This window comes from Arabidopsis lyrata (genome assembly GCF_000004255.2).
Source record: "Arabidopsis lyrata subsp. lyrata unplaced genomic scaffold ARALYscaffold_7, whole genome shotgun sequence".
NCBI classification, from domain to species: domain Eukaryota; kingdom Viridiplantae; phylum Streptophyta; class Magnoliopsida; order Brassicales; family Brassicaceae; genus Arabidopsis; species Arabidopsis lyrata.
In genome coordinates, this window is record NW_003302549.1 from 593,660 (window position 1) to 608,144 (window position 14,485).

At 36.2% G+C, this 14,485-nt stretch overlaps 4 protein-coding genes and 1 long non-coding RNA gene across 7 annotated transcripts; 1 reads left to right on the forward strand and 4 right to left on the reverse strand.

Moving 5' to 3' along the window:
• Positions 1–17: 17 nt before the first annotated feature.
• LOC9304982 (aspartate--tRNA ligase 1, cytoplasmic) lies at positions 18–2,382 on the reverse strand. Its single transcript, XM_021016769.1, is given in 11 exon segments — positions 18–341; positions 424–538; positions 625–820; positions 896–949; positions 1,029–1,139; positions 1,215–1,471; positions 1,474–1,504; positions 1,587–1,700; positions 1,783–1,859; positions 1,862–1,892; positions 1,959–2,382. Coding segments are annotated over 11 exon segments (1,527 nt in total). The 5' UTR covers positions 2,373–2,382; the 3' UTR covers positions 18–214.
• Positions 2,383–3,456: 1,074 nt separating this feature from the next.
• On the reverse strand, positions 3,457–6,933 carry LOC110226841. The gene is made up of 2 exons (XR_002330741.1): positions 6,392–6,933; positions 3,457–4,290 (listed from the first exon to the last, which is right to left on the reverse strand). It is a non-coding gene; the product is annotated as an uncharacterized LOC110226841 (long non-coding RNA).
• A 567-nt stretch (positions 6,934–7,500) lies between these two features.
• LOC110226946 (ubiquitin-conjugating enzyme E2 36-like) lies at positions 7,501–9,266 on the forward strand. Of its 3 annotated transcripts, none has more exons than XR_002330841.1 (5): positions 7,501–7,783; positions 7,828–7,893; positions 8,423–8,751; positions 8,850–8,902; positions 9,044–9,266. XR_002330841.1 is itself a non-coding variant. In XM_021019949.1 (3 exons), the coding sequence occupies exons 1-3, from the start codon at positions 8,624–8,626 to the stop codon at positions 9,094–9,096; spliced, it is 234 nt and encodes a 77-aa protein (XP_020875608.1). In that variant the 5' UTR covers positions 8,402–8,623; the 3' UTR covers positions 9,097–9,266. The 3 variants fall into 3 exon arrangements, 1 of the variants encoding a protein (XP_020875608.1); XR_002330840.1 differs by having other exon boundaries at positions 7,519–7,783; positions 7,855–7,893; XM_021019949.1 differs by lacking the exons at positions 7,501–7,783; positions 7,828–7,893 and having other exon boundaries at positions 8,402–8,751.
• Positions 9,267–9,601: 335 nt separating this feature from the next.
• Positions 9,602–9,985, reverse strand: LOC110226872 (heptahelical transmembrane protein 4-like). The gene has a single exon (XM_021019714.1). The coding sequence runs from the start codon at positions 9,970–9,972 to the stop codon at positions 9,688–9,690; it is 285 nt and encodes a 94-aa protein (XP_020875373.1). The 5' UTR covers positions 9,973–9,985; the 3' UTR covers positions 9,602–9,687.
• A 1,133-nt stretch (positions 9,986–11,118) lies between these two features.
• On the reverse strand, positions 11,119–14,358 carry LOC9304983 (pentatricopeptide repeat-containing protein At4g39530). The gene has a single exon (XM_021016406.1). The coding sequence runs from the start codon at positions 14,034–14,036 to the stop codon at positions 11,532–11,534; it is 2,505 nt and encodes an 834-aa protein (XP_020872065.1). The 5' UTR covers positions 14,037–14,358; the 3' UTR covers positions 11,119–11,531.
• Between the last annotated feature and the right edge of the window lie 127 nt (positions 14,359–14,485).

The window sequence follows — 14,485 nt, forward strand, 5'->3', positions numbered from 1 at the left end:
AAAAGGCTACAATACCGTTAAGAAAGCTTATTTAAAATGAGCCTCCTTATTAATAATTTAAAGGTTACTTACAACACAAAAATAGTTTAAAGATAACTAAACACCTAACGAACTGCACCAATAAAATAACTTAGAAATCGGGAGCGGGGACAATTATCAAAGATAGATATTAAGGGAGCGAGCCTTTGAGAGTCGCCAGGGAAGAGCAATGATATTAGGGAGTGAGCCTTTGAGAGTCACGAGGGAATAGCGAAGTTTTGCGGATGTTATTGAGGGCACATAAGAGCATTACCACACGCTCCAGCCCCACTCCGAATCCACCGTGAGGTGGTGCACCGTACCTGTAAACATGCAGCCATTCGTCAACTCAACTCAACTCAACTCATAGTAGGAACCCAACTGGATCGATCAGTTTGTGGTTACCTGAATGCATCAATGTACGTGGATATTGTCTTGACATCAATGCAGCATTCTCTTGCGCGCTTCTCCAAGAGTTCTGGGTCATGGATACGTTGAGCTCCTGACATGATCTCCTCTCCTATAAGACAGAAAGCTCAAATTTAGTATTATTAAATCAAGTGTAGTAGTAACATAATTGGGTGACAAACCCATAGATGCACGCACCTCTGATGAAGACATCGAACGAGTTGCTGTAGTTAGAATCATTTTCATAGGGCATAGTGTAGAACGGTCTGACAGCCAATGGATAGCGATGCAGCATGTAGAACTCCGTCTTGTACTTTTCCAGAACAAGCTGGCCAAGTTTCCTCTCAGATTCTGTATTTAGATCACCAAGAGGATCAACCTCCTCGCCAGCTTCCTGTCAAGATGACCCAACTATTATTTATTCATAGTCTAACTCATCAAGTTGGATGCAAAAAAAATCCTGTCATACCTTAAGCATTTGAATCCCTTCTGCAAAGGTTAGCCTCAATGTTTGCGGAAGAAACTACAAGTTTAGTGCCAATCATCAGCATCCAACACAAAAGAAACTCAGTTTTTTCCTAAAAATCCAAAAGATAGATTACCTTCAAAGATTGAAAAGGGTATTGCTTTTTGACAGATTCAAGTTCCTTTGGGCACCTTTCTTCTATTTTTGTGAATATGAACGGAAACAACTCCCCCACAAGATCCATTATCTGCACCAAACAGGAAATATTATTAGCACTAGTGAAGAGATGAAATACAATTAACACTAGCACAATCATACATACCTCAGAGTAGTGCATTCGAATCTCCATCTCCACATCAAGACCAACGAATTCACACAGGTGTCTATGAGTGAAGGAGTCTTCAGCTCTGAAAACAGGACCAACCTCAAAGACGCGTCGCATGTCACCACATATGGCCATCTGCTTATGAAGCTGAGGAGACTGAGCCAGACAAGCAGGCTGCCCTTTGTAGTCCAACCTAAATACAGCAGAACCTCCTTCACTACTGCCAGCCATCAATTTCGGTGTGTGGATTTCAAGAACCCCTTGGATAGTAAGAATTCTCTGAACGCCTACACAAACACGATCAGATTACTATTAGGATAATGACAAATCATAATATCCTAGTTGACACTATATCAAATCAGGGCTTACAATTTGGACTTGGCACTGAATACGGAAGATGGCTTGATTAGCCGGTGTTCTGATGTCAAGAACCCTATTATTCAAACGTGTGTCCTGAAGGACACGAGCAGCTGGTTTGCCATCCTGCAACAATCAATCATGGAAACAAGAGCTCTCTTATGAACGAATATATAAAGCAGCTCAAAATCTTAAAACATTATTCTACCTTGCCAGATTTTTCAATATCTGATTCACTACGAGCAGCATCCTCCACAACAAGTGGTAAATTTAGCAAGGATCTGCGAGGCAGTACATTTTTCTGACATGTATTTCAACCTGCAACAACATTATCGATGAGTTAATGTGTGTCGCTATTCGAATCAATCAAAGGAAACAATCAACCTGCTGGGTGGTTCCTGTGAGAGGCTTCTTAGGGTGAGAGACGACACCGATAAGCTCAACAACAGATTCACGACTCAGCTGCTTGACAAATTTAATCATGTTTGCACCAACTCTGGTCTCCTCCACCACGCATTGAACCGTGAATCCACTTTCCCTCAAGATCACAAACAATTTGGTACCGACTAAGCGATTCTTGTGCACTCGACCTCTGATCGAAACCTCTGACCCCACAATCTCTTCAACCAAGTTGCTCACATCAGTGAGCTCTTTTCCCTCAACAGCCAACTGCAACTCGTTAGTAGTCACGTCACCGTAGTTGCTGGAAAACGATTCATCCTCCTCCAGAGAAAGAGATGATGCCTCTTTCTTGCTGATCTTCTCTCCAGATTCCTCCAAAACCTCTGATCCCACCATCTCTTCTCCAGGCGGCGGCAGAGACAGAGAGAGAGAATGAGAATAAGATAACTCTTTTTGGGCTTGAAAGGCCCACAAAACATATTGGTCCAGAGAAGACCCATGGTGTAAAACTTTCTTTGCACAATTTGAATTGATTTGAAGTTTACAGTGATAATAATTTATAGAGTGTTTTTTCAATTTTTAAGTTTCAAAAAAATATGAATTATATAATTTGATTTTATTAAAATTAATATTTGAATATTATAAATTTTTAGTTTTAGAGTTGAAAGTTTAATATTTAAAAGAAAAAAACAATTTAATTATAATAACAAAAATTATATATGAATCCACTTATATAAATGACATACACAAATTCAAATTTATAATTGATGACCTTAATTATTTTATTTGAGCTGCATATATGACAAGATAAGGCTACAATACGGTTAAATAAGCTTTCTTAACGGTATTGTAGCCTTTGTGCTTTCTTGTTTGGGCCCGAGTTTTCTTGTTTATTTCGTTTATGAAAGGCTTTTTGGCTGATCTGATATATAAGCCTAGGGGTATCGTATCACTCTAAAACATTTGAATAAATTACGGATTTTGTCCTTTTTCATAAGGGCATTTGTGGATTTTGCCTTTTCTTGAATAGTTAATGCATTTTGCCCTTTTTCATGCTCCAAAAATATGATTTAACATGCGTTTCACTCGTTATGTTTGGGTTTAGTCGGTTCCATTTGTTCTTAGGGTTTAGTATTTAGTATAAAGTACGTATTTTTGGGAAAAAAAATCCTAAATACGTACATTTTTAAGTGTTAAAAAGGGCAAAATCCGTAAACTATTCAAAAAAGGGCATTTTCGTAAGTTTTTCCCAAAAAAGGGCATTTTAAACAATAATCCCAAAACATTTTGACAATTCATAGTGCTTTTGCATAAATTGAGGACAATATGGACTTTAAGTAAAAGAAAGATTAAATTATTGGTAAGGAGACTAGACGGAAAATTACAAGAAGTTCAATAGCTACGACTTAATAGAAATTAAACCACACTTAAAGCATAAATCATACCGGTCCTAAAGCAGAATTAAACGACACTTAAAACATAAACCATACGGGTCTTAAAACCTCTTGTGCTATCCTTCAGCTTCTTCTCGAGATTAAACATTTTTTTTTTCCATTAATAATAAAAGGTTACAGAGGAATCACGAAAACAAACAGAATAAAGCTTACAGACCTCTTACCTACTTACCAAACTAAGGTTAAAAAATTTCAAACCAAGTAGATAAAAGAGAGACGGAGTCGGAACGCTGCACCCTAGATAGAGGGTCTAGCTTACACCTGAGAGAATTCTAAATGTCCAAGATCAAACTTGTCGGGGGACGAGAAGACTGAGAGTGAAGTCTAGAATTTATTTCCTTCCAAATCGAGTATATTGAAGCTTGGAAGATAATCTTGAGAATCAGAGAAGTGTTTTTGTTGCGGCATGGGTCTTTCATCCATCTAAGACCATGTTCCAAATGAATTGGAGGAGAAACATGGGCTCTAGATGTGAAGAAAGACGAAGCCTCATTAGAAAAAACACAATCGAAGAAGAGATGTTGAAGAGTCACAATCGAGATTAAACATGGCTTACTCTTTCTTCTTTGGCTCGCCTTTAACTCGTATTTGCTGCTAGGCTTCTCAATCTCTGGTTCAATCTTTTGGGAGAAGAGAATGATTCCAACATTCTTTTACCATCCTTGATAAGCTTCATCTCCTGCAACTCCATAAACATAGAGACATGACTCTTGTTTCAATGATCCAATCAAGCTGATACCTCTTTTGGATCACCTATCCGAATTCCAGACAAATCTGAGTGCTTTGGTCTTTAACCAAATAGAGTCAATCACTCCAATAGAAAATGAGTTCTTGTATGGTAATTAACTAACCCCTCTGATCTGCAGCACATAGTTGGAAGAAAATAACCACGAGATTACAATTGCCGAACTTCGACCAGTAAAGCTTACGGACCAACTAAGAACAGGATGCAGTAGACGCAGTAAGTTTTCGACGTGTTTAAAATTTAACACTTCAACTAATTTTTAAAATTTTAATGAAATTTCATGGTTTTATTCTTAAAATTTAAAGGTTAAATTTGTTTTAAATTTTTGTAGAAATCATTATTTTTTTTTAAAATGAGTTTAAGTGTTAAATCCATATTACGTGAAACATTGCCGAACTTCGAACACCAAAGCTTACGGACCAAATAAGGATAGGATGTCTAAGCGCGGTTAGTTTTCGACGTGTTTAAAATTTAACACTTAAATTAATTTTTAAATTTTTTTTAATGAAATTTTGATGGTTTTATTCTTAAAGCTTAAGTGTTAAATTTTTTTAGAATTTTAGTGAAAATCATTATTATTTTTTTAAATGAGTTTAAGTGTTAAATCTTTATTACGTGAAAACATTTCCGAACTTCGAACACCAAAGCTTACGGACCAACTAAGGACATGATGCCTAGGCGCGGTTAGTTTTCGACGTATTTTAAATTTAACACTTAAACTAGTTTTTAAAAAGTTTTAATGAAATTTCATGGTTTTATCCTTAAATTTTAAATGTTAAATTTGTTTTAAATTTTATTGAAAATTATTATTATTTTTTAAAAATTAGTTTTAAGTGTTAAATCTATTACGTGAATACATTGCCGAACTTCGAACATCAAAGCTTACGGACCAACTAAGGACAGGATGCCTAGGCGCGGTTAGTTTTTAACGTGTTTAAAATTTAACACAGAAACTAATTTTTAAAAAGTTTTAATGAAATTTCATGGTTTTTAAAATTTTTAGTGAAAATCATTATTTTTTTAAATGAGTTTATGTGTTAAATCCATATTACGTGAAAACATTGCCGAACTTCGAACACCAAAGCTTACGGACCAACTAAGGACAAGATGTCTAAGCGCGGTTAGTTTTCGACGTATTTAAAATTTAACACTTAAATTAATTTTTAAATTTTTTTAATGAAATTTTGATGGTTTTATTCTTAAAGTTTAAGTGTTAAATTTGTTTTAAATTTTAATGAAAATCAGTATTATTTTTTTAAAAAAAGTTTAAGTGACAAATCTTTATTACGTGAAAACATTGCTGAACTTCGAACACCAAAGCTTACGGACCAACTAAGGACAGGATGCCTAGGCGCGGTTAGTTTTCGACGTGTTTTAAATTTAACACTTAAACTAGTTTTAAAATGAAATTTTATGGTTTTATCCTTAAATTTTAAATGTTAAATTTGTTTTAAATTTTAGTGAATTTTTTTTTTTTTTTAATGAGTTTTAAGTGTTAAATCTATTACATGAATGCATTGCCGAACTTCGAACAGCAAAGCTTACGGACCAACTAAGGACATGATGCGTAGGCACGGTTAGTTTTTAACGTGTTTATAATTTAACACATAAACTAATTTTTAAAAAGTTTTAATGAAATTTCATGGATTTTAAAAATTTTAGTGAAAATCATTATTTTTTTTAAAAATGAGTTTAAGTGTTAAATCCATATTAAGTGAAAATATTGCCGAATTTCGAACACCAAAGCTTACGGACCAACTAAGGACATGATGTCTAAGCGCAGTTAGTTTTCGACGTATTTAAAATTTAACACTTAAATTAATTTTTAAATTTTTTTAATGAAATTTCGATGGTTTTATTCTTAAAGTTTAAGTGTTAAATTTGTTTTAAATTTTAATGAAAATCATTATTATTTTTTAAAAAAAATTTTAAGTGTCAAATCTTTATTACGTGAAAACATTGCTGAACTTCGAACACCAAAACTTACCGACCAACTAAGGACGGGATGTCTAGGCGCGGTTAGTTTTCGACGTGTTTAAAATTTAACACTTAAACTAATTTTTAAAAAACTTTAATGAAATTTTCTTGTTTTATTTTTTAAGTTTATGTTTTAAATTTTAGTAAAAATCATTATTTAAAAAAAAAAATTTACTAAAAAACATTATGTGTAAAAAAAAAGACCTTTAAAAACAAAAGAGTAAAGAAAGTGTTAATACCTGGTTTGGATTTGGGTAGTGAGGAGTACGAAAAGCCCAATTGCCAAGGCCCATTAGTTAACCTTCACTGCACCGTCTCCTTGTCGAAGAAAGCCACGAAACTCTGTTTTGATCTTCTTCTTCATGCATCTTCAGGCGACTCCATCGAAATTCGAATCTGCTACATAGTCCTCGTTCTCAGTCGCCAAAATTCTCCGGTGAGAATCGCGTAAGAAGCATCCATGGTAACAGATCAACATTCAACATGAACGGTGAAATTAAGAGAGACCCGAACTGAAATCACGAGATAAGAAGAGATGCTTTTCTCGAATCAAATCTTACGGATAGGTTCTGAGATGAAGAATGAACTTCTTTGAAGAGAGAATGTTGGAATGGATCATCATCGGTGATCTTCTCGGTAAGAAATTCACAGAGAATTTAAAAAGGAAAAAGATGAAAGATGGATATATTTTGTAGTATCGAAGAAGAAGAAGAAGAATCGAGAGTTTTGATTTCTCGAGGAAGAGGATATGAGTGTGAGAGTTTTTATAAGCAAAGGTTTTTTGAAGAAAAAGGAAATTTTCGATTGTTTCCTTTTTTTTTTTTTCCCGACGAGGTTAAGATAAATAAATGGAAATTTGTTCACAACGGTCATATAATTATCTCTTAGTGCGTGAGATTATTATTTGTTGAAACAGAGATTTGCTCACAACGGTCATATTTGCCTCTTAGTGCGTAACAATTTATCAAAAGGTAAATTATTTGAAGTTTCTTATTTGTTGAAACAGAGGTCAGAGGCTGCAAAGTCAGGTGAAAGTGAAACCTTCAAGAAGATCAGAACCAAAGTATCCTCTGTGATGAAAATGATCCAAGACTACCATAACCTTGTATTCATTGTCTGACATTTCAGCTGACAAGAAGATGATGTACGAGATCCAGACCAAGAAACTTCAACACTTTGATCAGACCCAACCACAATGGTACTAATAAGGCTTGCGTGAGGTTCACAACAGCCTTTTCTTCCTTTGGTGCTGTTCGTTTCTCCATTCAGATGATCTAAAAAATGATCTTAATCCAGCTGAGTCTGATAGGAGCAGTTAACTGGAGCTGATTCAGTCCAAAATATAAAATGACCTAAATACCCTTACCTAATTTAGAGAATTACACCAAAAACCTAAACCTTCTTCTCCTTCATTCCTCGACACAGAGAGACGTTCTTCGGCACAGAGAGAAACGAGATCTCTTCGTCGCCGGATCTCTCACCGGCCGGATCTCTCGCCGGAATCCACTCCTCTTTGACCTTCTCACTCTACTCCACTCCTCTTTGATCTCTTCGCCGGATCTCTTCTTCTATCTCTCGTGCGTGGGTTTAAGGTGTTACAGATTGAATTAGCTGCGGCCATTGTTTGAGAGGTAAGACTCATGGGTTTGATTATTGGATTCGATTTCTCCTTTAGTCATTGAAATCTCAAAGTGGGTTTCAGGTGTTACGGATTGAAATCGCTGCAACCACTGTTTGAGAGGTATGATATATCTCTAATTCATGATTTTGTATTGAGTTTATGTGTACCAATGGAGATGAGTGTTGTGGCTTTGTTTGATTTCGTGTTTCTAAATCGCAGAACATTAGTTGAATCATAGATCAATCGCAAGATTGAGTGCCTTTCAATGTGCTAAATTGAATGTGTGCTTTTTTCAAATCTTATTCTAGTGATGTTTGCTTGAAACCTATAACACTGAGAATTTGTGTAGATTATTTTTGTTTAGAGCTTGTAATTTGTATTGCTTTAGTTCACAGCAATAGTAATAGACGTCATTCATTTAATTTTTTTGACTAGTTTAAGTTGCAGATCTTGAGGTTAGTGAGTCTTGTTTCTACCAATTATTTTAAAAGCCAGTCAGTCTTTCTAACTATGATAAGCTGCTCATATTGTAGAGTTCTGCAATAGATGTAGGACAAAAGCTTTAAACATCAATCTCCTATGTATCTTTGATAGAATCTGCAGACAGTGACAATTGAACATGCACCTACTCAAGTCAATAACCATGCAGGTCCCTCATCTTCCAATATTGGCTCTGCTCCCTCATCTTCTAATAGGTCAAGGGCTAGTAAAAAAAGATCAAGGTCTGTACAAGAAGGAGGAGAAGCTGTAGCAGAAGTGATTAGGGAAAGTGTTCAGTCATGGGATAATTTTATCCGAGATTCACAGCAAGAAGATAGTGATTTTAGACATTGGGAAATGGTGGAATCATATGAGCAGCATGGTGATGAAAATGATGTGCATGTTCCATATGTACCTTCTGGTGACAGAATTATGGAGGATATGCGGGATTCTATCACTACAGAGATGGCTGAAGGAACAAGACTTCCATATTAACAGGTTTGTGTACTTAAGCAGTAATTAGTTTATGATTCATGTCTTTGTTTTCAGGTCTTAAATATGATTTTAACTGAGTTTTGTTCAATTGATTGCTGCAGCTCCCGGTATTTCAACGTTATGATTCTTGGTCCTACACAATCACCTTATGAAGGTAATTGTTTATCCATGGTTTAAGGAGTTTTACTCTTTTTCGTTTCTTATGCAATAGTGCACACACATAGCTATAGGTTGATGTGTTTTCTAAGTTTTGATTTTGTTGCTGGATTTGATGATGCTTGACTTGTTCTTTCAGGAGTTGGGTTTGAATCGAGAAGCAAATACTTGTTTGGTAAAGTCTCTATCTAGATTAAGCAAATCGAGGAACAAAACCAATCTCTTCTTGCTCTGTTTTAAGACACTACTTTGATTATTATGTCTCTAATCTTACATTATGAATGTTGTATTTCACTAAAGTAGTGACGTTGGTTGTTTGGTTGGTTTTATAAGTCTAGTTAAATGCATGGGTATTTTAGTCATTTTCGTTTAGATGAAGATGTGGATGAATTACCAAATGATCAAACAAACAAAGGTCCATTTAAATGGATCATTAAGATGAACTACCAAAATGATCAAACAAACATCATTCAGATGCATCATCCAAATGATCCATTTGGATAGATCATTTGGATGCAAATGCCAAATGATGAAACAAACAAGGCCTTTGTCATATACATTCTCTAGCAAGACACAGCCCTTTATGGTTTCACTTTCACACACCCTAACTTGTTACAACATTCTTCTTCAGCTTCTGTAACTAGTCATATGTTCGATACGAATCCTTTGTTTATTAAAAGGAAAATATTAAACATAAGACTTTACATAATCCAATTTTTATATGAAGCTACAAACAAGATTCAAAACATCACCAAGATTCCATCTAATCTTCAATCTTCATCTTCAACATCCTTCAATGTCTCTCCACTTAAGATACACAAGCCCAGCTCTATAGTGTGTGGTGAACGCACCAGCAACTACCAGAACATGAAACAACTGATGGCTATGTCCTGCTATATCGAATTTTCCCAGCATCCATCTCTCTGGAATCCTAGTTGCATAAACCAAAGCTCCTAACCCGTAGAGCAAATCCATCAAAATCTCATAACCTGTTGTGTGAAGCGCTTCAGGTTGATCCCAAAACATGATCAGCTTATGTAGAATCAGAGCTCCTTCAGAGAATCCCATTCCAAAAACAGTAAGGCCCTCACAACCCGATAATGTGGGATATCTGCAGGCCAAGAAGAAGAAGAACAACAAAATAACAACACAATATCTTCTCTACCTTCAAAAACATCAGTTGCAAGGTCAAGGAAGAGGTGATGAACATATGCTCTCTGTACCACAAATGACTTTAAAGGGCAGTGATATTCAATGGGGTTGCTCGAAACCAAACTTGATCTCTTCAGTTTTGTTTCTTTTGTATCCTCTTAATCTGTTTACAAAGATCATGTTCTGACACCTCCATGAGCTCTACATGAGTCCCCATCTCACCAGCTACCATGGGAAGACTCATATAGAGCTTAAAGCCTGAAGACTCATATATAATTTGTTTTCAACATATTTAAATTTAACACAGATTTTTGAAGAATAAAAACATTTTGGTTAATCAAAAAATTTTAGTTAAAAAAAGTGTTTTGAGTCACTAGCCACATGACCGATGCTGAAGCACAAAATTCTGCACTTGTTCATGATTCTTGTAGCAACGTTTGGGAATGGAGAGTCTTCTACTTTTCAGGAAGCACCAGCTTTAATAGAGAGCTAAGCAATGTATGCAACAAAGCGTAAGAAGGAAGCCCGACGACATTGATTCATTTTCGTGTCTTCCCTTTTATAGACTCATAGAGATCAGCTGCTGTAGAAAACTTTTGGTTGGTCATGTGGGATATGTTTTTTAACGAGTTTTTCTTCCTACAGATACTCAGCTCGGGTCAGAACCAGTCAAAGTGAAAACATCAACAATAGCCTTTGGATGCTGGAAGGGCAAGGCTAGCTTAACCGTTATGGTCACAACAGTCGATTGTCACCAACTTATCAAGAGACTTTCTGATAGAAGTAAAGAAGTAGAAATAGCTGAGAACTGTTTGAAGACTACTGAGACAGCTTGAAGCTGATATAACTCTCAAAGACTGTTGTTTCATTTCAATCAAAAGCTATTGTTCCAATAATTTTTTCTATCGGTGTCCAATTGCACACCAATGTTTAATGAACCAGCAAACAAGCCAGATCCCAAAAGAATATACAATGAAAGTAGCATTCTCTATCACCAAATTTCAGGAGAAAAAAAAATTAACCTTGTGTTTTCAAAAAAAAAAAAAAAAAAAAAAAAAAAAAATGAACCTTGCTTGTAACAAGACAAATCAAGAAGAGCTACAACGCGTGCTGGTCTTAGCAGGAATCTCCTGTCCAGAACCTGGGATGACAATTTTTTTTACCCGCCAAGGAGATTGACCATTGCTTACTCGTATCATTTGCTTGCTAGGCTTCTCGATTTCTGGTTCAATCTTTCTGGTCTTATTGTTTTTGCTTCTGATTGTAAGAAGTTCACATCTGCTTCTTCTACCATCATTGATAAGCTTCATATGCTGCAACTCCATTAACATAGAGATATAACTCTTCTTCATTGATCCAATCGAGCTGATCCCTCTTTAGGATCACCGATCCGAATTCCGAACAAATCTGACTGCATTGGTCTTTAACCAAATAGAGTCAATCACTCCAATAGAAAATGAGTTCTTGTATGGTAGTTAACTAACTCCTCTGATCTGCACAAGCAAGTCGTCTAACACTTCATAAATTTGATTAGCCTTGCAGTGAGATTTATCCTTAGACAAAAAGATATGAACCTCCTTATTAATCTCAATCCAACTACGTCCAGGTTCTTTCACCACACCTTCAAACTTCATTCTTTCTCTTACCTTCTTTGCATCAGTCCACATACCCTTGGACGCGTAAATATTAGAAAGCAAAGTAAACGATCCACTGTCCTTTGGATCAGACAAAATAGCCATTTCAGCAGCATACTCAGCTAACTCGACATTACCGGCCTTTGCGCATCCGCTCAGTAAGCTCCTCCATACTATAGCAGCTGGTTTTGTCGGCATTTTCTCAATTAACTCCCTTGCTTCGTTCAATCTACCAGCACGGCCTAAAAGAGATACCATACAAACATAGTGCTCAGTTTCAGGTTCAATTCCAAATCGCAGCATTAACTCAAATTGCTTAAGTCCATCTTCTACAAGACCAGCATGGCTACACGCTGATAGAACTCCCACAAAGGTGATGTAGTTAGGCTCTATTCCCTCACACATCATTTTTTCAAGCATTTGAAGAGCTTTTCTACCTTCTCCATGATTCGCATAAGATGAGATGACAGAATTCCAACAAACCACATCTCTTGAAGCTGCTGAATCAAAAGCCTTATGAGCGTCTTCGGGACTACCACATTTGGCGTACATATCTAGTAGAGCATTTGTAATATACGGATTACATTCCAAGCCTCTTTTCAGGAGCTGGCAATGGAACTCTTGACCCAATTGAAGACTTGCTAGGTTGCCAGCTGCTGTAACCATGTCCACAAAAGTGAATTCGTCAGGTCTGTCTCTTGATAACTGTAATTCCAGAAACAGGTTGAGAGCTTCTTCGTTCTCTGATTGTTGAACATAACCTGAAAACATAGAATTCCAGATAACAAGATCTTTCACTTTCATTTCATCAAACACAAGCCTAGAATCCTTGAGACAGTAGCAATTTGAGTAAACAGCAATCAAAGCGCTTCCAGCAAATATATCCAAGTTTAACCCAAATTTGAACATCAATCCATGGATTTGTTTACTCAGTCCCAAGCTTGTTAAAGAAGCAGATGCACGTAGAAGGCTAACAAAAGTCAATAGGCTAGGTCGAATCAATCTGAACCTCATATCATGAAAGATGTTCAATGCGTCATGTAGTTCCCATTGAGTCCCAAGTCTCGAGTAACCTTCAATCATTGCATTGAATAAAACCACATCATCAGCAGCGAAAATATCAAAAACTTTTCTGGCCTCAGTCAAACAATCACATTTCGCATACATGTCAATCAAGCTGTTAGTCACATAGCTATCATTGCCAAGATTGGCTTTGATAGTGTAAGCATGAACTTGTGTTCCAAATTCCAAAGCATGAAGTGAGGCACAAGATGTGAGTATGCTAGAACAAGCAAACATATCCGGCTTTAAACCAAACTTTGGCATACTGGTAAACAATTCCATGGCTTCTTTATGAAGAGAGTTCTGCTTATAACCAGACAGTAAAGTGGTCCACGAAATGATGTTTTTATTTGGCATTCCATCGAATAGCTTATGAGCCGCTCTAACTCTGCCACACTTCACATAAGAATCTATAAGCACATTCATCAGTGAGGCATCCTTTTCATGTCCGTATCTTAAGATGTGCGCATGAATCTGCTTCCCGCCTTCAAGAAACGGAAGTATTGAACACGCACTTAAAACCGTCGAAAGGATGTAACCATCCGGAACAACATTTCCTTCCATTAGTTGGTAGAATAGCTGTAATGAAACGTAGCTTCTTCCCATTTTTACACACCCACTGATCATTGTCGTCCAAGTCACAGTAGATTTCTCTGGTAAAGCATCAAACACAAGCCTCGCATAATCGATATTACCTTCCTTTAAATAAAAATCAATCAACAAGGTACCAACATAAACATCCCTATCAAACCTACTCTTGACAAGAAAACTTTGCAGTTGAAACACCATCCAACGCCCACTACCATCTAATCCCGAACAAGCTTGAATAAAACTCGACAAAATATATTCATTCGGACTGTTTTTTCTAGTTCTCCAGAAGTCTAAGAAAACCACCAAAGACTCCTCGTAAAACCCATGATGGTTGCAAGCTGAAACCATGGTAGACCAAGTAACCAAGTTTCTCTCAGGCATTTTCTCAAACACCTTACGTGCATAAACCATACCACCAGCTCTCGAATACAAATTCATCAAAATGTTGCTAAGATACGTATCTAACTCAAGACCTGAAACAATAATCTGACCATGAACTACATTGTGATAAAGCAACGGATCATCTAACGCACGCAGCTGCAAGAGACGAGCAAATTCGCGTCTTCCTCGAATTCCTATTGTAGAAGGAAATTCTGCGTTTACAAATTCCAAAAGAGCTGAAGTAGAAGAAGAAGACGAAGAGTATAAACGTATCGTTTCTTGCACTTGACGCCAACTGCGATAGCTTCTCATCCTACTGATGAGAGAGAAGAACAGTGCGTGCTGCAACGAATAAACATTCTGCCGTTTTTTGTCATAAGCAAGGAAAAAATGGTGGGACTGATATATAAAAACGGCAAACAGTTATACAACTAAACATCGAAACGACAGGAGTCTGATGATATCGGCCCGAATGATTCAAGTTTTTTGGTTGGTTGGTCGAGAAACAAGAACGGTAGATTTTGATGGCCCGACATGTATATTCGGTGGGCCATCCTTTAGCAACATATATTGAATTTTAATTCCACGTTTCACCTACCAAATTACATTTTCTCAATATTCCTATTTAGACGACACAAAATATTCTTATTTTATACATCATTCTACTAATAAATCTTAAAATTTGTAAAATAGTAAATAAATATGTTCTATATATATCCTTTAGAAATTCTATCCTTTTTACATGGGAATTTTATCATTTT